At 48.5% G+C, this 25,196-nt stretch overlaps 10 protein-coding genes across 10 annotated transcripts; 3 read left to right on the forward strand and 7 right to left on the reverse strand.

Moving 5' to 3' along the window:
- Positions 1 to 113: 113 nt before the first annotated feature.
- On the reverse strand, positions 114 to 1,592 carry LTR84_008489 (uncharacterized protein; the record flags this gene model as incomplete). The annotated part of the gene is made up of 1 exon (XM_064852034.1): positions 114 to 1,592. One exon carries the CDS (start codon positions 1,590 to 1,592, stop codon positions 114 to 116), a length of 1,479 nt encoding a protein of 492 aa, XP_064701939.1.
- Positions 1,593 to 2,780: 1,188 nt separating this feature from the next.
- LTR84_008490 (uncharacterized protein) lies at positions 2,781 to 3,392 on the reverse strand (the record flags this gene model as incomplete). Its single annotated transcript, XM_064852035.1, has 1 exon — positions 2,781 to 3,392. The coding sequence occupies one exon, from the start codon at positions 3,390 to 3,392 to the stop codon at positions 2,781 to 2,783; it is 612 nt and encodes a 203-aa protein (XP_064701940.1).
- A 107-nt stretch (positions 3,393 to 3,499) lies between these two features.
- Positions 3,500 to 4,822, reverse strand: LTR84_008491 (uncharacterized protein; the record flags this gene model as incomplete). Its single annotated transcript, XM_064852036.1, has 2 exons — positions 3,500 to 4,675; positions 4,736 to 4,822. The coding sequence occupies 2 exons, from the start codon at positions 4,820 to 4,822 to the stop codon at positions 3,500 to 3,502; spliced, it is 1,263 nt and encodes a 420-aa protein (XP_064701941.1).
- A 5,129-nt stretch (positions 4,823 to 9,951) lies between these two features.
- LTR84_008492 (uncharacterized protein) lies at positions 9,952 to 10,878 on the reverse strand (the record flags this gene model as incomplete). Its single annotated transcript, XM_064852037.1, has 1 exon — positions 9,952 to 10,878. One exon carries the CDS (start codon positions 10,876 to 10,878, stop codon positions 9,952 to 9,954), a length of 927 nt encoding a protein of 308 aa, XP_064701942.1.
- A 1,037-nt stretch (positions 10,879 to 11,915) lies between these two features.
- LTR84_008493 (uncharacterized protein) lies at positions 11,916 to 13,064 on the forward strand (the record flags this gene model as incomplete). Its single annotated transcript, XM_064852038.1, has 2 exons — positions 11,916 to 12,245; positions 12,387 to 13,064. The coding sequence occupies 2 exons, from the start codon at positions 11,916 to 11,918 to the stop codon at positions 13,062 to 13,064; spliced, it is 1,008 nt and encodes a 335-aa protein (XP_064701943.1).
- A 167-nt stretch (positions 13,065 to 13,231) lies between these two features.
- LTR84_008494 (uncharacterized protein) lies at positions 13,232 to 14,834 on the reverse strand (the record flags this gene model as incomplete). Its single annotated transcript, XM_064852039.1, has 2 exons — positions 13,232 to 14,602; positions 14,655 to 14,834. 2 exons carry the CDS (start codon positions 14,832 to 14,834, stop codon positions 13,232 to 13,234), a joined length of 1,551 nt encoding a protein of 516 aa, XP_064701944.1.
- Positions 14,835 to 15,400: 566 nt separating this feature from the next.
- Positions 15,401 to 16,639, forward strand: LTR84_008495 (uncharacterized protein; the record flags this gene model as incomplete). The annotated part of the gene is made up of 1 exon (XM_064852040.1): positions 15,401 to 16,639. The coding sequence occupies one exon, from the start codon at positions 15,401 to 15,403 to the stop codon at positions 16,637 to 16,639; it is 1,239 nt and encodes a 412-aa protein (XP_064701945.1).
- Positions 16,640 to 17,584: 945 nt separating this feature from the next.
- Positions 17,585 to 19,058, reverse strand: LTR84_008496 (uncharacterized protein; the record flags this gene model as incomplete). Its single annotated transcript, XM_064852041.1, has 4 exons — positions 17,585 to 18,448; positions 18,507 to 18,690; positions 18,741 to 18,876; positions 19,040 to 19,058. 4 exons carry the CDS (start codon positions 19,056 to 19,058, stop codon positions 17,585 to 17,587), a joined length of 1,203 nt encoding a protein of 400 aa, XP_064701946.1.
- A 951-nt stretch (positions 19,059 to 20,009) lies between these two features.
- Positions 20,010 to 22,226, forward strand: LTR84_008497 (uncharacterized protein; the record flags this gene model as incomplete). The annotated part of the gene is made up of 1 exon (XM_064852042.1): positions 20,010 to 22,226. The coding sequence occupies one exon, from the start codon at positions 20,010 to 20,012 to the stop codon at positions 22,224 to 22,226; it is 2,217 nt and encodes a 738-aa protein (XP_064701947.1).
- Positions 22,227 to 22,496: 270 nt separating this feature from the next.
- Positions 22,497 to 24,010, reverse strand: LTR84_008498 (uncharacterized protein; the record flags this gene model as incomplete). The annotated part of the gene is made up of 2 exons (XM_064852043.1): positions 22,497 to 22,628; positions 22,676 to 24,010. 2 exons carry the CDS (start codon positions 24,008 to 24,010, stop codon positions 22,497 to 22,499), a joined length of 1,467 nt encoding a protein of 488 aa, XP_064701948.1.
- Between the last annotated feature and the right edge of the window lie 1,186 nt (positions 24,011 to 25,196).

The raw sequence follows: 25,196 nt of genomic DNA on the forward strand, positions 1-25,196 counted from the left end.
CTCTGATTTGTACTATAAAGAGTCTTTTTGAACATATAGATAGATGAGAACCCGTTGAAAGGTGTGATATTGGCATCATCATGACATCCAATACATTGAATTGTGGTAGTAGCCTAGCGATCAGGGACATAGTGATGCAAGATGGTGCACCATCTTGGCCATGATATTATGGAGCTTGAAATATTCTCCGTATCGAGGGATAGAAGGCCCACGAGGAAATCGTCGATAATATCATGATAGAGGAATGTGTGAAACAGTCGCTTCAGATGCTCCAAGCTATCGAGATGTAGTTGTACTCGAAATTGGTGGAATAGATGGGCAGGCCACCCCGAATAGGAGATATCGCCCCTTGCAGAGTAGACATCATTGCCAAGGGCACACATAAACAATAACCACAAGTATAACTCGAGGTCAGAGATTGATCCCGTCGTAGCCATAGTGTCGGCCACACTCCCCAATATTGGCTCAATCTTCTGGAATAGCTTGCTGAAGTTGTAATTGCTTGGGGATTCACAGTACTCAAGGTTCATAAACAAAATCGCAGTAAGACAAGATGCTGCGATTATCGACTGTCGAACATCAATGGGGTGCTTGATATTCGAGATGCGCATCAACTCGGTGGCATCAACATATCCTATCATCAAATAACCGGACACGGCAGTTGCTCTTCTGTGCATCCATTTGACCACTTGCTGTTGTAGAAATGGGTCTTCAATTACGGTCATCAATGCCTTTGTCTGCACAATTTCGAGCGCAGAGTTGAAGAGATGGACCGTGGGCTGATCAAGGCCGTAGGGTGAGACTGCCTGAGGTATTGTTCTTACGGATGTAAGGACCGTGGGTGCATTGAAGTGGACATCGTTGATCAGAGTAGTATTGAAATCATGAAGATCACGGGCTCCTGGATCATATCGTGTTGGTGAGATCTCAGGCCTCTTCGCCAGCGACATCGCGATCCATACATCACACACAAGGAGAAGTCCTTCAATTTCTTGTAGTAGTGCTAAATTCGACATTGCCATAGCCAAAAGGCCGCGTAAGTGTAATAAAGCAGTTGAAGGATCATCATTATCGAACTCCAAAGAGATCAACAGCCGAATCAACGCTATCACACCTGGAGATGTTTCTCCAGAACCAAGACGATGGCGCAGAATAGCAACAGCCCGGGTTTTGTGCACAGACTCCTGTGATACTGTTGGAAGTCTTGGAATGGTAGTTAATCCGGAGCTGACACGATTGCCAGATGCGAGGATTGCATGTAGCAAACCTTCATCTTGGACAGCAAAGTCAAGCTTGATGTGCGAGTTCCGCGTATCAGCGATGGGCGTCCTGAATACAGCATTGGCAGTATCTGGCCACGCTGTGAAAATGACAAACTGCTGTGCGAGTCGTAGGATCTCATTATTGCGTGGATTCAAAGCAACCGGCGTGGCATGAAAGGGGTCTGAGTTACCCTTCCAAAAGCCTGGCGAGGGGCTGACTTGGTTCCATGTTGCTTCCCTGGTCGCTGTGAGCGTCAGGGGCTGAACAATTTGTTGGTCACCTTTTTCTTGGCCTGCTGGAAATGGCAAAGGGTGCTGACTACTCTTCATATGCAGAAAATTTGTGCGAGGTAGCTCCTTACAGTCTTTGACCGGCTGATGTTGTATAAAACAGGGAGGCTCCCAGGGCACAGGAATTTGACTGGTTCTCGATGGTGTTAGAGTAACCTGCTGATGCAGACTTTTCTCGGCCACTGGCAAAATAGCAGGGCGAAGTGGGCGCTGAGCAATTATGCTCGTTGTCGATTGACGCAACCTCTGCCATCTTTCCACTTTTAATCGCGCACGATGAGTTTTAGAGACGTGTGAAGAGATTGTGAAACTATCGTCACGATTTGTTCTTGGTTGATCCTGATTACTATTGATGAAAATGAACGAAGTATTGCCTGGCTGCCTCATCGTTTTCTTCTCGACGGGTCGATAGTCAAGGCGAAAACATGCTTGCTGTGGTTGACATGTTCGGAACGAGGTTGAGTCACCTATTTGGAGGCTGTACTATGTGAGCGAGGACCTGGGCATCTCTGAAGTACAATAGTCAGCTGGAGTCCAAGGAGACGACATCCTGGCTCTGTTGAAAGCATTGACTTTATTCACAGAAACATCAATTTGCTCATGAGTTCATCACGAGTCAGTGCTGGAAGATAAACTAAAGGGCATGTCCGGCTGAAAGAAATCCACAGAAGCTGCCTGCCAAGGTAAAGGCTAACCTTAACTAACCAACTGAAAAGCATGGAAGGGGGTGTTCACGAGTAGTTTGGGTGCTTAAGGACGGTTGCACCTACTGACTACCTAGGTACCTAACTACGGTGGGTGATTACTTTGTGGGTATATTAGGAGAGGTGTCATCAAAGTCCGCGTGAGTTGGCACCCGTGGGCCTCCTTGAACTTTACTGACCACAGTACCTACCATATGTACCTACCTAACTAGGTAGGTAAGCATCTGTCCCGGCCATCTTGGTAGGTGAAATCGTTTGTCCCTGGGTCGCAAAGGTCAATAAGTTTCCCCCACGAACCTTCAGTCAAAGTCAACTACAACGATTTTGGATATTGAGCATTGTCAAGGGGATTATGGTTGTTCACACTGCTGAGATTTTCCTTTCTTTGAGATCTGCATACTCTCTTTCCCTTCAGGGACACGGACGACTGGCGCCATACTTAATTTCATATCCGACGGTACTCCTCCCGTGGATGGTGGTGGGACGCGCAATGCCAGTGAGGGACTCAAAGACTCGATATCTTCTAATCCATGTAGGTAGTGTTGAATAGTCGGTTTCCAGTATCAGTCCCGCCCTGGCCCTTGAACTCGTTGTGCGAAATCCGAAAGGCAGCAAGGCTCAAATTGTCGGGGCCTTCTCGCACCTCCTTCTTGAATTTGGAGATGGAACTTGCTTGTATGACACCCGCCACGACCACAATGCGAATGTTATTATCGGCTGCCCGCACAAACTGTATGAATTCTACCACCGAGCCTCCTGTGTTGACTGAATCGAGCAAAATGATCGCCTTCATTCCATTCAGGTGTTCTTTGGTAATGGTCTTGGGCACTTTGGCGTGCAGGAAGGAAGCAAGGGGGAATACAGCACTGACACCGAGCGCCATGGGTTCTCCACCACGCATCAAAGCTACTATCAGTGTCTGAGCCTCATTCAGAAGTCGAAAGCCTTGGGTATCATTTCCTTGCACATGTGGAATAGAGTATGTTTCAACACCGATCATGTGCACCACAAATTCGCGTGCCAAGTAAGAACCAACTTCGTGGTGGGCAGTCCTCAAGGCTGGTCCGCTTATTCTTGCATCACGCATTGGCGTCATCAATAACATGGCAGCCTTGCGATCAGTAGCATGCATCATTTGTATGCCCGAAGGATGAGAGAGAATGGATTGGATAAATGATGGTGATTCCAGTTCGATCAGGGCAAGTCTGCACGTATCCAATCGGTGGGGAGCTCCAGGGAGCATTATGGCTTGCCGAGCATGAAGGATACTCTGGTCAATTGCGAACGCCAAGGGACATCCATGGTCTTGCTCCTGGACTCGACATCTCCGACCACAACGATTGCATGGTCCGCCTTGACCAGCATGCCGAGATCCAGGACGCTGTCTCCGAACGCCCAAACTTCCAGACGATGGCATCTCTGTAAGCGCGACACCACTGCCGTTTTCACAGCAAGGGTAACGATACAGGCGTCTTGAGAAAGTTCGCTTCCCAAGACCTTGACCGTATCAGAAATGCCTTCTCTTGCGATGATATGCTCCCATACCTGAGAAAGGCCGCAAGTCACTATGAAGACCCCAACATGGCTTGCTCTCGTGACACTCTTCAGGAGAGAAATTATTCCAGAGTACAGATCCGTTGCGTTAGCGACAGCATGGCAGATGCTATCAAAGTCATGACTGGCGCTCACCTCCCCGTACAGCAGCGCAACCTGCCGGAAGGCAGTATGTGAATAGCCAGATGTGCTGAAGATTGTCTTTGGGGACGTCTGGCGGTTTGAGAAATTTGGCAAGCTTCGTACGTGTTCCCAGAACAAATGACCCGTATCAGTGGCGCTGAGTATTCGATCAGCATCTATAACCAGCATTTTCTCAAGTTTGCCCTCCACGCCCTTCAAGATGTTGTCCAATTTCTGCTCGGCAAGCAAGAAGTTCCCAGTTTCGGTGTGTGAATCAAAGCACTCAGCCAATTCTGCCGCTCTCTTTGACACATCAACTGTGAATGGTAGCACCGTGAACAAAATACCGTTTTCACCACAAATCCGACGGAGATCGCTTTTCTCAGTCTCTTGCCATTTATGCAAATTTTCCACAGAGACCTTTGATCTAGTCCACTCGAGATCGGCCTTGCGACGTGCTAGAAGCAAGTCGACCGGGATACTCAAGTAGATGATGTGGGTAAAGGTAGCTTGGTCACGAAGAGTCCACACTGGCTTCTTCTCTTCAGCGCCATCTGCCCAGAACATGTAGTGACCAGTAAGGATTGTGGTTCTTCCGCTGATCTCTCCATCCTTTGCCACATGGTCAATGGCATTGCTTCGGTAGACTTTCTTCTCTTCTTCTTTCAGGGTTTGAAATTTTGCAAGGCCTCCAGGGACGATCTTAGGGATGACCTCGAACCCTTCGATAAATAAATACTTCTCGTCACACAATTTTGTCCTCAGTTATTCAAGGAGGTAGCTCTTTCCGCAGCCTGATACTCCATATATCCCGATGACCACTGGCTTTGTGGTATGTATGGATATATTGGGAGCAATGATGAGCAGATCAGGAAGACTGGTAGACATTGTTCGACCAGCTGATTGAGATAGACAACCCATGTTACTCCTGTTAGTAATATGACGGAGAGCAGATTGATGATACCAGATATCAAACTTCTGGACGTACTTTGACAATGAAAGATCGAAAGAGGAAGAGACCAAAATATTGGATGCCAGACTTGGGGGTTTAGCAAAACTGGGAGATTCTGACCTGATTATATCCGCACTTTCAAGGCTATCCGTGTTGGTTTCTCACCTTTGAGGTCATCACAGGTCATATTTCCGGTTTGTTTGCTACTCTAGGTAGCTTCAGCCCTGGACCTGCAGCCTCGCAGCCTACAAACTCGCAGACCTTGCCAGAATCGTCTGTCTCGGTTTGAGCCTTGAAAGGAATGTCAGTCTATCTTAAATTTATACCCTCGCGTAAGACGACAGAAGGTAGAACTCGTCTCTACCACTACACTGATGGCACACAATAAGACAGTCAGCAAACAAGTCCTTTCCCACAACCTCAACATTCAACGGCCACATAAGCAAATTTTTGCCTGGGCCAGAGTCATGCCTCCGCCTACTGAGGTCAAAATCCCGATGACGACAGGGATGTTTTGACACCCGCTCCGATGTATGCTTCCTCGCATAGAGCACACAGCCAATACCATTCTTTGCCTCCTAGTACAACGTTTGTCAGCGCCCACTTCTGCTCTCTACACCTCCATGTTGAACCAGCGTCGCATGTACGCTTCCATTAGGCCACTCTCCTCAAGTAGGTGGCTCCCTTTCGCAGCCGCAGGAAGCGAAATGGCATTTTGAGGGCTGTCGAGTATGTCTCTTTTGGGATCTAAAGTGGGCAGAAACATGGACCAGTTCGTGTCTTAGCTCGAGCCTCGTAAAGGTCTGGATCTGTTTCCCTTCAGATGTTGCATCATCGTCAAGCCCATGCAGGGCAATATCCCTGGCCACTGCCCGGATATGTGAAATATCACCGTTATCCCATCTCTCATGGATTGAGTCTTATGAGACAATAGTATTAGCAAAATCAGTGCAGTCAATATAGGGAGCCATTTCTTCTCCACTAGGGATAAATTGAGAGCACCCTCGTGCAGGCATTAGGCACCTAAGTACCAAAGCCGCACGCGGTATCCGGCGGCGGTTGCGAAGTGTACTCGAGGCATGGGACAATTTTGGGAGCCTTTCCCAAAGGAATTAAATAAAGATAGTATGATACAATCGTTGTTTAGATAATATGGCTACCGCAGGGGGCAAATAAAATTGTCGCTAGCTGAGCCGTAAGGTTAAACGATAAGTAACCACAGTCCGTTTCGGTTAAGCGGACCGCTAAAAGCGTCATCGTTTGCACCTCCAAAGACCTAACTAGGGTTGGAGCCTTGCGTATGCCTGCCTAATTGTTCTGCTCCGCAGGTGCCGCTTCCGCACTTCTCACCATTGCTGCCTCGCCAAGATAAGGTATCTATTCTAAGGGGCTTATCACGCTACTTTTCGGCGTTTTCTGTACTCCCTACAATGGAACACGCCTCCTTGGTCTTCAATTACTCGGTATCCATACATTGTTGTTTCCCAAAACTGCCCTCACCTTCGCGAAGATATGGATAGTTACAACTTCAAAGACCAAGAAAATAAGCGAGCTACTTACCATATACGCAGTAGTTTGTACAATAGCATACACTAATCATCGACACACGAATCCGTCCTCGATTCGGAGCCATATCGTGCGATTCTGTTACCGGAGCTTAGTTAGAGGACATGTTTACCTATATTACTTCGTCCAAAATATAGGATGCAGTGATCCGTGCGAAAAGGGCTATGAAGTAGGAGCGAAGCGTAATGTCTATATAAGTGAAGAGTACAGGACTGAATCAACGATCAGCTACTAAATACCTAATCTCATTAGTGCAAGCTTTGTCGTCGCCTCCTTGTTGACTGGTAGTGGCATGATCTGGGTTGAGTAGCGAGTCTCAAGGTTAACCTTCATGTCGATCCAATAGCTTGTCGCGCAGGACAGTTGGGTAGTGGGTATTTTCCCGAGCTTGAAGGGCTTACGAGGTGAAAGTAAGCTTCTTCATTTGTGGCAAACGTTATTCTGCGCCAGCTCGAGACGGTAGCACGGATAAAGAAGAGAGGGCTAGAGAAGATGAGGCGCATGCTCAAGGTACGGATAGAACGTCCTTTCACAATCGTGGCGATGAACCACCTCTCCGATATGCTCGGCGACCAAGGTCAGCTCGAAGCATTCCACTCTCACACATTTGCCTCGATTTCGCACCTGGCTTCAGCACCAAAGCTGAAGGGCCAATGATAGCAAGAAGCGCCGTTCGGGCGCTCCTCGTATTAAGGGAGCTTTCTGCAGGGGAGACGATGTGTAGTTGCATAATACCAGATTAGGCTCTCTCGCCTGTTCAGTCTCGGCGTCCACCCGATTGGAGACCTCTCTGGCGGCACAATCCTCCCGGCTACACTTGTGCACTACTACGAAGTCAAATATACATAAACTCTACGCCAGTTTCCCATGATGGAAAAGACTGAAGCCACTTACAAGCTAATGGTTCGTGGTCCAAGGTCAAGCCAAGTTGTCGTCTGATAAGAATCTAGGGGGCACGAGTCCCTAACAAGCCGTGCATGATGGTATCGAAAATTCAGCCTCGAAACGGGGCTTTGACTCAATAAGAATGAACATATCTGCTGCTTATGAACGAGGTGAGCACAGGAGCAATAACTTTCTTCACAGCCGCAATTGTCATGGCTACGTGAATGTCCACTCCATCAAAGGAACTTTAATCCAGGAAAATGCCGAAGACAACACCACCATCCGGCGCCGCTGTTATCGTGAGTGACCATGTCTTCTACTTCCATATTCGAGCCCCAAATCTGGGGTCAAGTCTAGGATGCACTAGGCTGACAACAACCCTTCTCAGGCAGCAGAATGGACCCTCATCTCGATCGCACTCGCAGCTATTGTCGCGCGGTTATATCTTCGCCTGAAGATCAATAGACAACGCCTCCTGGCTAGTGACTGTTTCATGATCCTAGCCCTTTTTTCATCGGTCGCAACATGTTCCTTCGACATCGCCTTTCTAAGGATGGATGTGCTGAGACCAGAAATCCAAACAAACCTCGGTGGCATAACCGATCTTGACGTGGTTGAAACTGCACTCAAGGTTAGCCTTCTTACCTTGATTCTGTCAATACAACCATGGTATCCCCATGTCTGAGAAGCAGGGAAATCTGGTTTTTAGCTTATTGATTTGATTACACTTGGTTAACATTCCTTAGTTCTTCTGGATCAGCAACTTTCCTTTCTTCTCAACGTTGTACCTATGCAAAGCGTCGATCCTTGCAGTATATCTCCAGATATTTCCACCCCAAATGAAGACCTACCGGAAGGTCCTGTACGCTATTATTGCATATTCAATCATGGGCTATGTCATTTCGATATGTCTTGCCTTGTTTTTATGCTTCCCAGTACGACGACAGTGGTAAGTCATCAGCCGTACATACCCCTACACTTCCCTCAACCTTACGTAGACTTGACTAATTTTGGGGTTGAAAACCCTTTCCTTGTGTAGGGATCTTAGTATCGAAATGTGTAAAGACACGGAAGTTTCAAATGTCTTCGTTGTGGCATGGGCTTTCAACTTCTCATCCGATATTCTTAGTATGTTGGCCCCCTTTTCAATTCCGCGAATCTACACATTAGATGACCTAGAAAGACATTATACTCACTTCATTTAGTATTCCTGGCGCCATTCATGATTGTGCATACTTTAAATATGCGTCGCCCAATGAAAATCGGAATGTATTGTGTCTTTGGCCTCGGCATTGTCAATATTGCATTCTCCCTAACGCGCTTCCTCACAATCAAATTAGCACTTGATGGAACGGCGCCACTTACAACCGTTGGTACGTTTACTTTCAACTCCTATTCGTTTCTATTCTGGTACTTTGATCCTTGTCGATTCTGATTCCTTTGATAGAGCTATGGAGTTCTTTAGACCTCAATATTGGGCTCATCATTGCATGCCTACCGTCACTCCGACCATATGTACGATTGATCTCCAAAGGCTCACTGTCTAGCTCGGACAAATATCACACCCAATCTGGACAACAGCACTTTCACTCTAGGACTCTGGGAAATTCGAACGTTGCTACTGGCCGTTTCAGCCGGATTAGCAGTTCGAAGGACAGAAATATTCACGTCCGCATGACGGTGGAGCAGCATGATATTGAGAAGCCTGATTACGACAACAAGAGCAAAGACGACATCCTTTTTGAAACGCACAAAAGCAATACAGCTGTCAAATCGGACGAGACGTCAAGCGATATTGAGCTTATCCCTTGGTCAGACCCAGAACCGGACAGAAAATGAGACATGAGTAATGTGAAAGGTTAGACACTTACATATCGATCCACAGTAACGTACCTCGCAGACTATTAGATGGACCAGGAAACAGACACTGTATTATAAAGTTGAGACACAACTAGAAGTTGAGTGGAGATAGAACGGGGTTTTCGGTGTACAAAATCACAAAGACGATGCCAAATCTTGACACATGGCTGCGATTAAATAGTTCCATGCGTTGCCTAGGGAATCCAAACTTGAAATAATTGCGAGGACTCTCGAGAGAAATAGGCAAATTAGCTTCAACTAGCTGGGTGAAAGCGCCCGTGATTTAATTTTCAAGCAGGAGCGAAACCACACCGCAGCTCGCATAGCTTAAGGTATGATCTGTGAGCCTTGCTTCACCAAACAGTACTTAGATGTTCCGGTAAGTGCTTCTCTTCTGCCAATAATGGATCGTACTCTCTCGGCGTTTCTCATACCCCAAACTCTGGATCAAGGTTTCAAAACGGCTTGCAAACGGCGAACCTGCGCCAGAACGTCGCTTCTGGCGAGGTGGCGCAACTCATCAATCAATACGAGGGCGAACTAGTTAGGGACGGGCTAGCTACATCTCGATGGCTCTAATAATGTATTACTCATGGTTACAGATTCATTAACGGTCAATTTTGAAAACCTGGGGCGCCCCTATCCTTTTCTTTGGAAATCATGCTTTTGTCGTTGCTTAAGGCCCCAGGCATGATTCATACAATGATGTCCTCAGTCGCTACAACTCCTCCATTAGACAAAACAGCCTAGTCATTTACTTGATCTTGTACCATTTCCCCTTTCCGCGCTTCTTGGATACTTGTTTTCTGCCGGTCTCAATCCCTTTCACAGCAGATCGACGCACACTAATTGCGGCATCCTTGACTCGATGATTCAATGATCTTGACTCCCCCAGTCTTCTGCCAGTGCGCAAGTCATACTTTGGGCGCGTGTCATTCGTCTCTATCCAGAGAGAGTGGCCCTCATCTTCTTCGTGGACTGCACCTGGGCTCTTCAGAGGACTACCAACTTCCTTATCGCTGACAGAGCCACACGCAGCGGACAGTGAGATCGGTCTGCCTTTCTTGTCCCCGTGGACATACTGGACCCGGCCAATCTTGGTTAATCCGAGCAAAACCGTGCGATCCTTGATGGATGCCGGCTTCTTTTCACTTCTCGCTTTTGTTTTTGGCTTGACGACTAGCAATGTTGACACTTTCTTTCTGCTGTCCGTGAGCTTCCTCAGCATGTCTTTGGTCCTCTCGGCAAGAGCGTTCGGAAATGCTGTTCGCTTTTTGGTGGTAATGTGAGCTTGTTTGGCGCTACCATTCACATTGGGTTTTGGGGTGGAGTCTGCTGCCCTTGCTCCTGCGGTCCGGTCTCTTTGAGCATTGATTGCCACTCTTATCCTTTCGACATATTCAAGAACGTCCTTTGGAATTTCGTTTCTTGGTTTTTCGTCACTTGGTACTAGCGATGCGGTTGAGTGTGGGGGTGGTACTGCTGCCGAAGCGGACGACGAGGACGACGAATCCGAATCCGAACACGGAGCGATATCCAAATCAATCTGGCCAGGCTCTTCTTCCTCAATGATCTCCATGTAAGGTTCAGTGGATGCCCTTCTGGTGAGTCTAGCCATACAGGGAATACACTCCTCGGCATCGATGATGGGCAAGAGCTTTCCCAATGACAAGCCCGACATATTTGTTTTCAAGATGAGAAGATATGCTTGATTTATTTGTGCTTCAGCGAAATTTTCAGTGAGTCTCTGAAACCATCTCTACATTTACAACCTTGGGACTAGGAGATTGATTATATCCTTCTGCCCTCCTAAATCGCAATTTACCATTATAGCATCACACCGTCATCTATCTTTAGACAGACAAAAGACTCCAGTGTTCGAAACAAAGAATAAAATGCATCTCAGAGCCAAACACTGCCACGATTCATATTCTTCCCTTTGTTCACCATGGTTGTTCAACACCAGCCCACAGTTTACCACTTTGGATTTGCTCCCCAACCAACATGGTGTTTGCCGTTGAAGAAGAATAATGTTGACAGGTAAATGAACCCAGACATATCAAGTCCACATCCCAAAGTCGATGTCCTCCCAGTCTCCATCAATACAAGGCCATAAGCCTCTCCAAACAGGAGATAGACCAGACAAAGGGGCCAATGTGCATCGTTTAATCACGTGACTCAGCCTTGCGCTACTATACGAAGCCTCGTCGTTATTGACTCTTGTAGAGACCGTTCCTGGCTAGCGCTTACCTACACAGCATGGATCGGGGCCGCCAACGACCAGCTCGACTACCTTGTCATGGCCATTGTAACGATCAGCGGTGGTCAATGGATGTTGGTGGTAACATGTCTGACGACGGAACGGTTGTCCACAAAACCCTTCTCAACAATGCATGGCCTGGACTGCCAGCAGGATTTTATGTCCAATTCGCCAATTGATAGTATTCCGCCCGCCAAGTGTTCACGCTTCGTCTGAACACGACGGACTCCGCCAGCGCGAGCCAGTGAGATGTCCATTGAGACTGAAGCAAGAGTCAGCTTGATGCAGAAGACCGGAGATGGACCGCCATGATCGGCGGAGGAAAGCTTGCTCAAGGTCTGGGGCTGAAACATGAGCTCAGGGCGTATATAAATGATAGGACCATAGCATCTCAATTGGCAGCCGCTTATAAATATCGTCCTCCTCGTAACATCGACTACCGTCGCCGCTACCTCATAATGATGGAAATTCACCTCACGAAGAAAACCCTCATGGTATCTCGCGGCCACAAATACACTTATTATACCTGCCTGCCATCAAAGACCTCTAAACCAACAATCCTCCTCCTGCACGGCTGGCCCGATGACGCATCATGCTGGAGTGGCGTGCTTGACGCCGCCATCGTGCCTACAGGCTATGGGGTGATCGCACCCGATTGTCTCGGTAGTGGGGAGACAGCGATGCCCCTTGACGAGCGAGAATATGATTTCCGCGCCATGGCGGCAGATCTGCTGGAGATTTTGCATATGGAAGGTGTGCCAAGTGTGGTGGTTTGGGCGCATGATTGGGTTAGTATTTCTCTTTTTGAATCTTTGGAATACAACTGTGGGCCTGTGGTGGATTAGTCTCTCTCCTCTCTCAGTTGTCATAAAGATAATATCCCGAGGGTTGCTCCAGTTTGATGGACGATAGTTGATGTCTGAGAACAGGGTGCCGGCCTTGCATCGCGCTTCTACAATTACTACCCGTCACGCGTGCTGGCCCTGACACTGACAAACACGAACTACTTCCCGCCAAGCGATGTGCCATTCTCCGTTGATGGGTTCATTGAGATGACGCAAAAAGCGCATGGGTACGGCATTGCATGGTATTGGCACCTCTTTGTGTCTGACGAGGCGCCACAACTCATGTCCAAGCACATTGACACGCTATGGACGATCATGCACGGCAGCGGTGAGACGTGGAAGGAGACATTCTGCAAAGAGAACGGGTTCAGAGATGCGCTAGCCAGGGATAAAAAATACGCGGTGAGATCGTATGCGACGCCGGAGTTGAAGAGGGATTGGGTTGCGAAGGTCCAAGCTGGGGACAATCGTAGGTTGAAGGCGAGCTTGATGTGGTATCGGGCTTTGGCTGGTGGATTTCAGGAAAAAGCGAACGAAGAGGCGCTGGGTAATTTGGTGATTGAGGTGCCGTATCTGTTGGTTAGGGCCGAGGATGATGTGTGCTGTAAAGGTGAGGATCATGAGGCGATGAAGAATGCAGGGCTGCTTGGGATCGATGCTGAGACGGAGGTCATTGCTGAGGCAGGACACTGGGTTGTATTGAGCCATCCTAGGGAATATGGGGAGAAGGTTTTGAGCTGGTTGCAGAAAAGAGGCTTGTGAAGGTGAAATGGAAGGAGGGAATTGGCCAAACAATATGGCAATCTGATATGATACAAGTGAACACAATAATTATTCATGCCAATCCTAGTTTAAACAAACACATAGTGGTGACATAAGCTTAGCCAGGGATATCCAGTGTTAGTAATGGTACATTTTGTACAAGTCGCTCAGGTAGAGACTCCAGATTGTGATTTCGAAATTGCACTTGGTACTTCACCTGGTGCTAATTGCCATGCCATATCAATTGCACCTTGTGGGTTGCCTTTGTTGAACAGAAAGAGTCCTTGTAGAGCAGCCATACTTGTCCGGCTGACTTCAGCATTGGCAGTCTGCGTGAGAGGCTCCAGAACTCGAAGCTCGCGAAGTTTGGAAAGAAATCCCCTCTTGAGTGTATGATCGGTGTCGATTTCACCATAAAAACGCTCCCAGAGTTGCTCGATCTGGTAAACTGTGGCTTCAGCGAGCCGAACCGTCATGTCGACTCTTCCAGGTCGAACCAAGGCCTCATCCAAGCGCTCAACATGATTTGTGGTCAAGAAAATGACACGTTCCTCTGCGCTACCAACTCCGTCCAGGGCATTGAGCAAGCCGGAGAAGGTGACATTGGCACCCTGATAGCCATCGGTTTCAACTTGACGACGATTTGAGAAAGCTGCATCGACATCCTCCAAAAGGACTAGGGTTCGTTGAGGGATGACTGTGAGTAGATGGTTTAGGCGATCATCTGTCAAACCACGTTCGCTTAAATTAAGCATTGCGATATCGTAATTGAGATGTCCAGCCAATGCTTGGATAAAGGAGGATTTTCCGGTACCTGGAGGCCCATACAGAAGATAGCCTCGCCGGTAAGGGATGCCTCGCTCATAGTACCACTTGGAAGAAGAGAAAAAGTCTTGGACGTCATTCACTATTCTCTCCTTGACACCCTTGTCCAAGATGACCGAGTCAAGCGGCCGCTTGCTTCTGGGATTGCCAAATTTGTCCCATTTTGTCCCCCAGGCAGTGTATATCACGGTCTTTCCCTCGACAGACTGAGTTGCAATGTCATGAGCCTCTTTGAACAAGGACTCAAAGACATGACGTTGCGAATAGAGGGTTGTAAGGGTGATTGTCTCCCAAGGTTTTCCATCCATGGAGAATTGTTTCGACTCACGTTGACGATTCACCCAGATCCAGGCATTTCTGTAGCGTATAACGTGTCGTCCAGGTCCAGGGATAAGGACGAAATTCGTGTGAATTGCGCCATTGGGTAGTTCCTTCTTTTCAGTCTCAATTGCCAAGTGGCGCATACCGGGTGTAAGTCGTTGGAGAAGAGACTCAAATCTGCCTGGCTGCTTCTGTGCTAGTTGCTGTCCTCTTCCTGCTAGTAATCTTCCGCGCTCGTGGAGGGTCATCCAGTATAAGAACCAGGGGTAGGAATCATCGCGAACGCTGATCTCGACATCAACAAGGAGTCGGCGACGGAGAAGGCCCGCGCCTTGTCGCAAGCCTCTTTGGCCAAAAGTTGCAAGAGCACCGAGACCTGCAAGACCAAAGCCCTAGAAAGAGTCAGAGCGAGTACTCAGACGATGGAGTACGAGGAGTACAAACGGCTGTGAAGAAGGGATTGCCCGTCAACTGAGCAATTAGACCGCCATCTGGACTGTTGGTTGCTGCCGTGAGTTGGCGAGCCAAGTCGAGCTTTTGTTCCACAGGGTTGGTCACGACTTCATTGCTGGAAGGTGATGAAATGTTGGAGGCAACGTTGACTGCTCCATTGTCGCCCTGCATAACCTTGAGGTCTTGCTTGGTGGAAGCATTAAGAGGTGGACCTGGTTTGGGTGATTTTGAACTTGCGAGTCGCAAAGGGTGTTTAGTTGAGCCGAATCCGAATGGAAAAAGAATAATCCGGTGTCTGACTTGGGAGACTATTCGGGAAGGAAACGATCAAACCAGCAACGTTATTGCCTTCCCCGCAGTCTGACAGAATGGCAAGTGCAACACGAGGCGTCCACGGATTTCGGATTTAAGCCGTCACGACATTGAGCCCTGCAGATTGAATGAATCCTCTACCACTACTGCAGCTTTTCGGTACGAGGACTTGCCGTTAATAGAACTTGACTTGTTGTCCAGTCGTGTTGTCTATTGTATCCTCCAGGCGCCAGGCATTCCATTTCGACTCCCCGTCGATGCCAATTCGTATTTCGTTATAAGGTCATCTTGTCTGCCTTTGTCACCAACCCTCCCTTCCTTTCTCTCCCCCCATGCGATCCTTCCTCCGTTTCTTCTCGTCTGCACAAGCTACTTTCCATTCCTCTGTTGTGCGCACACCATTCTCACGGACTCCGTTCCGAATCATGGCTACCTCCTCTACCTCTGCTTTACTCTACGCTGCTACTGTCGCAGTTCCTTCGATTGCAAGTGAAAAACCAGATGATGAAGTCACAAAAGCAAAAGCCTGGCATGCAAAGAGCGGCCATGGCTTCGAAAATCCCTGGCCCTCGTGGGTAACCCTCTCTCCCTGGAGGATAATGGGTGGAATGATCTCAAGACGGTTGTCGGGCGCAGCCAATAGCCCCAACACCACTCCCCCCACAGTGACGGTCCAGGCCCCGTCATGGCTTTCTTCGAGAACAGAAAGCACATCACTAAGAGCGACCTGGCTCGGTCATGCCTGCTATTATGTCGAATTCCCCTCTGGCCTGCGGGTTCTATTTGATCCCGTCTTCACCGCGAGATGTTCTCCACTCTCCTGGCTTGGTCCAAAAAGATATACAGAAATGCCATGCCAGATATCCGACATTCCGACGATTGACGCCGTCGTCATTTCTCACAACCATTACGATCACCTGTCGCACCCTACGATAATGGACATATCCCAGCGTCACCCCGAATGTCAATTCTTCGTCCCTCTGGGAAACAAGAAATGGTTTACCGCGTGCGGCATAGAAAAATGCACAGAGCTCGACTGGTGGGAGGAGGTCGATTTCAATCTAACACCCTCAAAACCGGCCGACAAGAAACACTCCACAACGTCTGACCAGACAAGTGTGACTTCAGTCGATGATCCTAAAAAGCCTTCCGCAGATATAACGGCCCGCATCTCATGTTTGCCATGCCAGCATACCTCAAATCGCAGTCTGAATGATCGTGCTGCAACACTTTGGGCATCCTGGAGCGTGTCTTCTGGTGGCAAGTCACTATGGTTTGGTGGAGACACAGGTTATCGGGCAGTGCCAAAGGAGTCTGACGGAAAGGATGACTACGCCGAGGAGTACGCCGATTTACCACATTGTCCTGCTTTCGCCGACATTGGTCGACTTCGTGGTCCCTTCGATCTGGGTTTAATCCCCATTGGAGCGTATATGCCTCGTTGGCTCTTCAGTTCCATGCACGCTGACCCGAGAGATGCGGTGGAGATCTTCAGAGATACTAAATGTCAGAAAGCCTTGGGAATGCATTGGGGAACCTGGGTTTTGACCGAGGAGGATGTTCTCGAACCGCCTAGGTTGCTCAAGAAGGCACTCAAACATCACGCTATTCCGGAGACCGGTGTCTTTGATGTCATTGATATTGGTGCCAGCAAAGAGTTTTGATTTATGAAAATGAATGCGGAAGCAGATTTGGTTGGCAAAGTCATCGGGGTAACCTCGTAACATCAATCTTCGTGTGGGTTGTTGAGAGTTGGACATTTGAGGTGTTTAGAGGATATTTTCTCGGGTGGAGCGTTCTACCCGTCACTCTAGCTGAGAGAACGGAAGGGCTGCGGATTTTCTACACATACCCCCTTTTTCGCTTAATGGAATTGTTGCATGTATGAGTATAGAGATGGCAGTAGATAGAAATAGAAACGAACAAGACTCTCAAGCAATATACCCTAATCTAGACTACAAGCAACCTCAACCTCTCATCTGCCTTATCTTACCATTGGACTGCCGAATAGTGTGGTGTTTGTTTCCTGACAATGGCTGATCTCAGGCTCATTTCACGCAAAGTTTCAGAACATGCCAATAGGTATGCAACATAACAGAACAAGCAAGAGCACCAGAACAGAATGGTGACGCGGAAATGGTCGGTCAGAACACGAATTGCTTTTGTCTGTCTGTCTGTCTTAGTAAGTAGGTAGGTAGGCAGGTACGCTACATATACCATGTATCTGTCCTTCCCATGCCCTCGTCAGCCTTGCCATTCTAACCGGCGTTTTGTGCTCGTCCCAGCACTCCGCATTTCGCCAACATAAAATAAGAATGCGTGAGGGAAAACAATGTAGATCGTTAGCTCTAATAGGAAAACACTTCGTGTTGCCACATTTTCTGCTCTTTTGTTCGTACATGTCTGGTGTGACAGTGGATCAGGGGAACAGAGATGGGACTGGCAGCGATATCTTGTTGTGTGTAGTAGTAATAGAGGATATCTCTTTGTCGAGTATGCAGTTGAGTGGTCGGGGTGAACTGCTATCAGCACTGTTTGGCAATTGGTCTGATCAGGAGAGCAAATCCGAGGGCTCCGATGGTGTTGCTTGTGAGCTTTCAAACACATTTTCACTTCGCCTTAGATTTACCCTTGGCGTTGCTTTTGCCCTTTCCTTTGGCAGCTTTCTTCTTGGGCGCGGCAGGCTTCTCCTCCTTGTCCTCTTCCGCAGACTCATCTCTCATCGGAGCTGCGTCCATGGTCATTTCGTCTTCGGGCTCCGGCTTGAACGTTGCGGCAGCCTCGATGTCGGAGAGGGATTGTTCATCCTCTGGGTCAGGCTTGACCTTCTTTCCAGCGCGTGAACGTTTGGTTTTGGAGGCTGGCTGTGCTTCATCCTCATCTTCGACGCTTGGTTCAGCCTTTACGTTCTTCTTGGATGCACGAGCTCGCTTTGTCTTTGGAGCCGCAAGAGGAGGATCTTCATCTTCAACATCAAGCTCGGGCTTGACAACAGTTTCCGGCTCTGCTTTGACCTTCTTTGCGCGTGATTTCTTCGGCTTTGCTACCGGTGTTGCTTCTTCCGGGTCGCCGTCACCTTCAGCCTTCACACCGGCTTCTCTTGTGGCTTGCCTTCCTCTAGAAGTGGTCGCCTTGGGCATGACCTCGTCCTCGCTGTCACTCATTGCGGCTTTGCTTCTGCGACTGGCAGGTTTCTTCTTTGGTGGACTGGCTGGGAGATCATCTTCACTGTCCTCGACCTTCCGCTTTCGGCGTCCAGCCTTCTTTGCTTGGGGCAATGGGGATGCTGAATCGCTATCCTGGTCCGATTCAACCTTGGCCCTTTTGGCTCGGCTCTTCTTAGCTTTGGGCTTAGAGACACTTGGGGTATCGCCTGCAGTATTGGAGCCTTGCTCTTCATCCTCGGCAACATTCTTCTTCTTTGGTGTGCGTCTGTTGATTCCTTTTTGACCTGGTCGATTCAACTCGGGGAGCTATTTGCATGGTGGGTGAGCAGTGGTTCCGTGTACAGTATCACATGGAGCGACTTACACCTTTCCAGTCCTCATCATGGACGTGACCATTTTGAAGGGCATATTTGATTTTGTCCTGGAATTCAGTGGAGATCTCATCGTAGCCGTCAATAATAGCAGGCAGATCGCTGTCAAGGTCAAGATCCTCGACAGAGCCGACTTGATCCTGGAGGTTCTTGATCTGTAGAGGCGTTACACATCCCCTACGGACTGATAAGTACTGTGGCGCCAAGAGCAGCAGAGAGGATCTTACCAATGCTTCCACCTCCACGTGGCGTGCTCCTCGAATATTACCAACGTGCCCATGCGGAACTCTCCCTTTTGGATTTTGATACCACTCTTCTTACATTCCGTGTTCTGACAGAGTGCCCGATTCGTAGTAGACAACTCTAGAGAACTGTTAGCAATCATTCCAGTGAGCATGTCAAGTCTCATGGAGGAGCAGCATGAGACTAGAATCTCAGCATTGATTAGATCCGCGGACAGCACGTGTCAAATCAACCTCCGAATGTTGCAGACGATGCTTCAGGGTGGGTTTGGGGACCCGCTTACCAAAGCGATATGTAGCCATGTTGATTTGATGTGAGCTCACGTTGGGCCAGGTTGTAAGGCTAGCTTGAGCTTCAGATCTTTTCCAAGGGCGATGAATGCAGAAATGGAAAGGCAGGATCCAGAAACAGGTTTTCTAGAAAGTTCAACAAGTTGTCCTAGCTGATAGTCCGAAGTACAAAGCAGAGGCGAGCAACGGCAGTGGGTCAACAACTCAAAGAGTACCTAGGTAAGTGGCATTATGGTGCTTTGAAGAAGGTGGAGGCTACCCAGGACCTGCAAGCGTGACGCGTGCCTGCCTGGAATCACACGCGTAAAGTGGCAGTGGCTGACACGCCAAGGCCAGTGCCAGAATTCACAACCAACGCCATTCTTTTCCCGAATCTATTATTTTTTAGAACAGCTGAGACATCATTCAAGTCTGTGGAAATATCACTATGACTGACCTACTAGTCGCTTTGTCTCATTATGACCTAGCGGTCTCTGCAGCTTGAGGCTCGGTTGAAGGTGAGCAATGATCGCCAGGTGTGATGATGCGGTTACATCATCCCCGCTTCCTCATCACACCCCGGACATCAGCTTCACATTGCACGCTGAAATAGCACTCCCATGCAATAATGAATCGCCTTTTGCTTCCTTGAAGGACTGCTACCCCACGTGGGTATAAATCGAAGACCCCGAAGAGCCTGTTGCGCATGCAAACCAGGCTTGTATCCCTATATCTCAATTTCGTGGGGTTTACTCGCACCTTTCTTGCATTGTAGAAGTCCTTCTCATCCGTGGGGCGTTTTCAGACAATCTGATTTATTCTACTAAATGATACCGTGACATAGGATCGAGGTAAGCTTCAAGGACGATTGAAACCTCGATATATTGAAGATGTCCCTAAATGCATCATATCAAGCTCTAATCAGTCTTCTTTGAAGAACGATTGTAGAGCAATCAAGGTTGCAGGAAGTCAGCCCTACTAGCAATGTTGTTGACCGGAATCACCCCAGCTCTCGCCTTGGTTCTGCATCTGTCCAACGCCTTTCAATTGCTCCCACCACCACTCAATAGCAGCTCGTCAAGTCCCGGACTCATCTTGGATTTGATTTTGGATTCAAAGACAATTTACATCTACAATGACTTTGCACCCACCAGAGATAAAGATTCACTAGACTCCATATGGCCGAGAGCAGACCAATTTGCGGAAGTTTTCCGTCAGGATATCAGTTCTGTCACTCGTTCAGAATGGACACTGACACCAATCGATAAGCTATGCAAGAATGATAGAGGCATTGTGCTGGGGGCTTTTCGTGGAGATAAGACTGATATTGCCTATGAAAATGATGAGCCAACTGAAGAAGGGTATGAGATTGAGTACCAACCTGGCAATGGGACTATTTACATCGGTGGTACAGGAGCACGTGGACTGTTTTGGGGAACAAGAACATTACTTCAACAGCTCCTCTTTGCGGTGGATGAACCATTGTCAGCAGGTAAAATCGTCGACGCACCTGCATATGCTACCAGGGGATTCATGCTAGATGCAGGCCGCAAATGGTATGCTCTCGACTTTCTGAAAGATTTATGCACATATGCCTCCTTTTTCAAGATGTCGGAGTTTCATTATCATTCCAACGATAATTACCCTCTCAATCGAGGTCACAATGAGACATGGAATAAAGTTTACTCGCAATATTCTATACGACCAGAAGATCCAAGTCTCGAAGGGATGGTCCAACGAGTCTTTCAAACTCTATCGCCAGCAGACTTTGAAGACTTTCAGCAACACTGCGCAAGTCGAGGGGTGACAGTGATTGTCGAGATCGAAGCTCCCGGACATGCTCTATCAATCACCAAATGGAAACCAGAAATGGCATTGGCAAAGAAAGACCTTCTCAATCTCTCATATCCAGAGACCATTCCCTTCGTCAAGAGCATTTGGGCGGATGTCTTGCCTCGAATTCACGCCAGTGAGGTCCATATTGGGGCCGATGAATATGATCCGACGTTGGCCGATGATTACATCAACTTCGTCAATGAGATGGCCAATTGGGTTAGAACCAATTATGGAAAGAAGATCCGCATCTGGGGAACGCATGAGCCTTCAGAGAATGTGACAATTTCGAAAGATATCATCTTTCAGCATTGGCAGTATGGTCAGTCAGACCCGGTACAGCTTGAGACGGATGGGTACGACTATATCAATTCAGATGACAAATGGGCATATATGTCGTTGAAGAATGACCACACGCCAATCAATCCAGCACCCTACGCTCAATTCTTTAACGAAACTCGAGTCACGCACTTTGCGGGGAAAGAAGCCGTCCAATGGAACCCGCAGTTTGTCAATTCAGTGAATTTTACCATGCAAGTACCTGCAAACTCTCGTCATAACAAAGGCGCAATCCTCGCTGCGTGGAATGATAACGGGCCTAATGCTAGCACTCAGCTAGAGGCATATTACGCGATTCGTCGTGGAATCGCACTTGTTGGTGCGCGAGCGTGGGGTGGAAGTCGCGGTCCTCTCTTAGACCTTGATGACCTTGACAATACCATTGATTTCTTGTCTCCCAGATGCCCAGGCGCAAATCTCGACAGAGTTCTGACACATACAGACCCCGAGAGCGATGCAGCGTTAATATCATGGACTAACATAGATTCAACAAACACCTCAGTCGATCTTGGTCACGGAAGCAAGGGAATGAACTACACACTTGTGCTCACGGCAACAGGGCCATTTAACCTGACATCCCTGGACGCTTCCCTCTCTTTGACGGCTTCTTCTCAGAGTGGGAGCCACCTCGTCTTCATTGCGGATGGAATTATCTATCCACTTCAAAAAACCACATATAAAGACAGCAGTATCTTCCCCAATGAAGTTGGTGTGAGTCCAGGACGCATATGGGCGAATCCTCCTAACAATCAAACCGAGTCGACTCACCAGATCGTCGAGCTGAGTCCATCCCTCGAAAACCCCGTCAATATTACTATCACGACAGATGTTGTGCGTGGTGCTCGATGCTGGGTCAACGATGAATTCGTCGGCCGATTTGAAGTTTTGGTCTTTGGCGGGAGAAACACCTGGCAGAGTTGGAGTCAAATGGCCTTCGTCGCGCCCTTGGATCAGATTGAGGGTGAGTTGACGAGTTTGGAAATCTTCGATGCCATAATCGAACCTGGCAAATTGGGATTGAAAGTCTAGTGCAATTCAATATATTTACGCTGACGTCGTCGGTTCCTCCATCCTATTCGCAACACCAACGAGTGCATGGGACCGGTTTATCATCGCCTGCTATATTGCTATTCGTATGGATTACGGCTGAATTCTCGAAAAGACACGTGAAACCAATAAATACGATGATGATATGCAACCTGATTTCCCAACAGTCCTATTTCCTCATGGGGTTTAACTGTGTCTTCATTTTCTGTCACTGTCGCTGTGTGTCTGAACGAGAGGCAAAGGAATCGCGTCCTATTCTTGTTTCTCCACCTTTGCGCCATTTGAGCTTTCACCTGCCTCAGTCTCGACACCTCCATGAGCCTCTAGGCCATCAAGAACGCCAGTGCGTTCCACATCAATACTTGGTCGCCCATACCTAGCATCCTGAGACATGTCAGCTGATTGAAATAAAAGCCGTTGGAAAGACTCACATAATCGTGCCTTCCATCATGGAAGAATGCATACGGGAGTTCACCATGAATCTCCTCATCACCGATCAGCAATACCTCCTCACTGTACCGCAGCGGTATTCGAAGAACGTATCGAATGAAGAGGCAGATAGCGCTCGTCCAAAATATGTTCCAACCAATGATGAAGAGGAAACCAACGATCTGTACCCAGACCTGCCGACCATTTCCATCAATTGCGCCTCCATTCGGTGCCAGAGCAAATGCAGCAGTGCCTTCACTGGTCGCGAAGAGACCAGTGAGGAACCCACCGACAATGCCGCCCACCAAATGAGTGTGAAAGTCGCCAACAACATCGTCAGCAAAATCCAAGAACCATTTCTGCTTTCCAAGAATGTTCATCGACATCCATGGAATTGAGCCAGAACAAAATCCGATGATAATAGCCCCCCATCCTGCAACAAATCCTGCCGCTGGAGTTATTGCCACTAGACCAGTGATGATACCTTGTACTGCTCCGATGACAGAAGGCTTTTTAAAGAAGACCAGATCCAATGCAGTCCATGTCAGCATACTCATCGCGGTGCAAACATTCGTGTTTAACACTGCTGCACCCGCATCGGGCGATGCTGTATACGGATCTCCCCCGTTGAAACCATTCCAACCCAGCCAGAGTAGACCCACACCGGTGAGAGCAAGAAGAACGTTGTTTGGATGAAATTCAGTCCGATCTCTGGGATGTCGGGGTCCCACCCAGTATGCCAATACAAATCCTGCTGTTCCCGAAGATACGTGGATGACATACCCACCAGAGTAATCGAGAACACCAAGATCATACAAAAAACCGCCTCCCCATATGCTGAAAGCACCAACGGTGTAGCTCAAGGTCAACCATAGCGGAACAAAAGCCATCCATGCGAGGAAATTCATTCTCGCAAGCGCCGCTCCTCCAATGAGAACCACCGTTATAGCCGCGAAGACAAATTGGAAGTAAACCATTGTGCTCATTGGATAAGCTGCTTTGAGCCCGGCCTCTGGTAGAATCGCCTGTTGGAGTTCGTAGTCCATACCGACCGCGGGCCCTGGGACACCGACAAATGGCAACATCTGCTTGCCAAAGGAAGCTTTGTATGCCCATACAACCCAGCAGATCAGCACGGCTGCAAACGCATAGAGCACCATGAATGCTGAATTTATTGCCCACTTCTTCTTGACCAGCCCAGCATATATGATCATGAGCCCCGGTACAGATTGCAAGCCGACGAGAGTCGCTGCAGTGAGCTGCCAAGCATTATCTCCATTATTGAGCCATTCCGGTGCCACGAGAGTATCGGCTTCCCAACGTCGTCCTAGAGACATTTTGTAAACAGACTGCGATTTTCGCGCGAGTTGGGTCAGAAGGGGCCTGGATGGCTGCTGGGTGACTTCGGGGGGTCCAGCTAACAGCAGATTGCGGTCATGAAGAGCCCTCTTAAATACAAGGACCCAGTTCTGACGCCATAACACCTCCCTTCATATACCCCGTACATCGGCTGCTTATGGAGCGTACGCAATTCCGAGAGATAGCGAGTCCTCGTATTCGACCCAGATCGTGTCATGGAGTGGCAGTGAAAACTCACACCACATGAAGCGATTCTGGCGCCCTACCCACGACCCCCGCTGTCCAAGATCACCATTCACAAGCCTCGCAAGAGTAGCTTATCACTACAGCAGGACTGATAATACTCCATCTCCTAGCGACCGACGTCTGCGAACCGCCCCACACTTGAGACGAATGGCTACTCTTGGTTTTCATTGGAGCAGAAATGCAAGGATCATTTGAGACCTGGGGTAAACCACCAATAGTGGAGTTGATGCTTATCAGAGCTTGGCTCTGCTCTCATGCAATATTTTAAACTACAACAAGCATTGTGAAGCTTTCAAAATCGCGCTACTCTCTTGCCTCAGGTCAATCTTGATCCAAGGATCTGGTAGGATTGGTTCTTGTGGTCCTTATCTTGTTCCTCCCTTGTACGATGCTTGCAGGTATGCTTCGACTAACGTCTTAAATTAGCGAAGGAACGGCCAGGGCGGGTCCTTGCGTGGCTCACATCAGTGTTTTTGCGAGCGGAACATGCCTCGTCTTATTTATGACGGCTGCGTCTAGGTACTCGCAGTGGTTACACTCATACTCAGCCAAATCCCGGGTCCCAGGGCGCCCTCAATGGTGAATCGTCAGTCATGCCCAGGATCGACAAGACCTCCGTCGATTGGAGCTGCGAACAGAACGTGTTCGAAAGGATCACGAGTGCGGTGTTCTTGCAGCATTCTCCAAAGCTCATCTCCTCGAGTTTCATCAGGATAATGACTTCCCACAGTCCGAGTGCCACGTAGGGACGGAGTGAGGGATGGATGATGATCATCCGAGGTTGCCATCGTCCTCCTGTACCCCGGCTCCTTGCGAAATCAACTACCGAGTGAGTAAAGAGCACTAGCTCTCGACCACTACCAGACCCATGCTGAGCAGGTGTGCCACACTCTGTGGCCTTATCTACTGGGATACATT

Source organism: Exophiala bonariae (genome assembly GCF_035927105.1).
Source record: "Exophiala bonariae strain CCFEE 5792 chromosome Unknown scaffold_31, whole genome shotgun sequence".
Classification (NCBI taxonomy): Eukaryota; Fungi; Ascomycota; class Eurotiomycetes; order Chaetothyriales; family Herpotrichiellaceae; genus Exophiala; species Exophiala bonariae.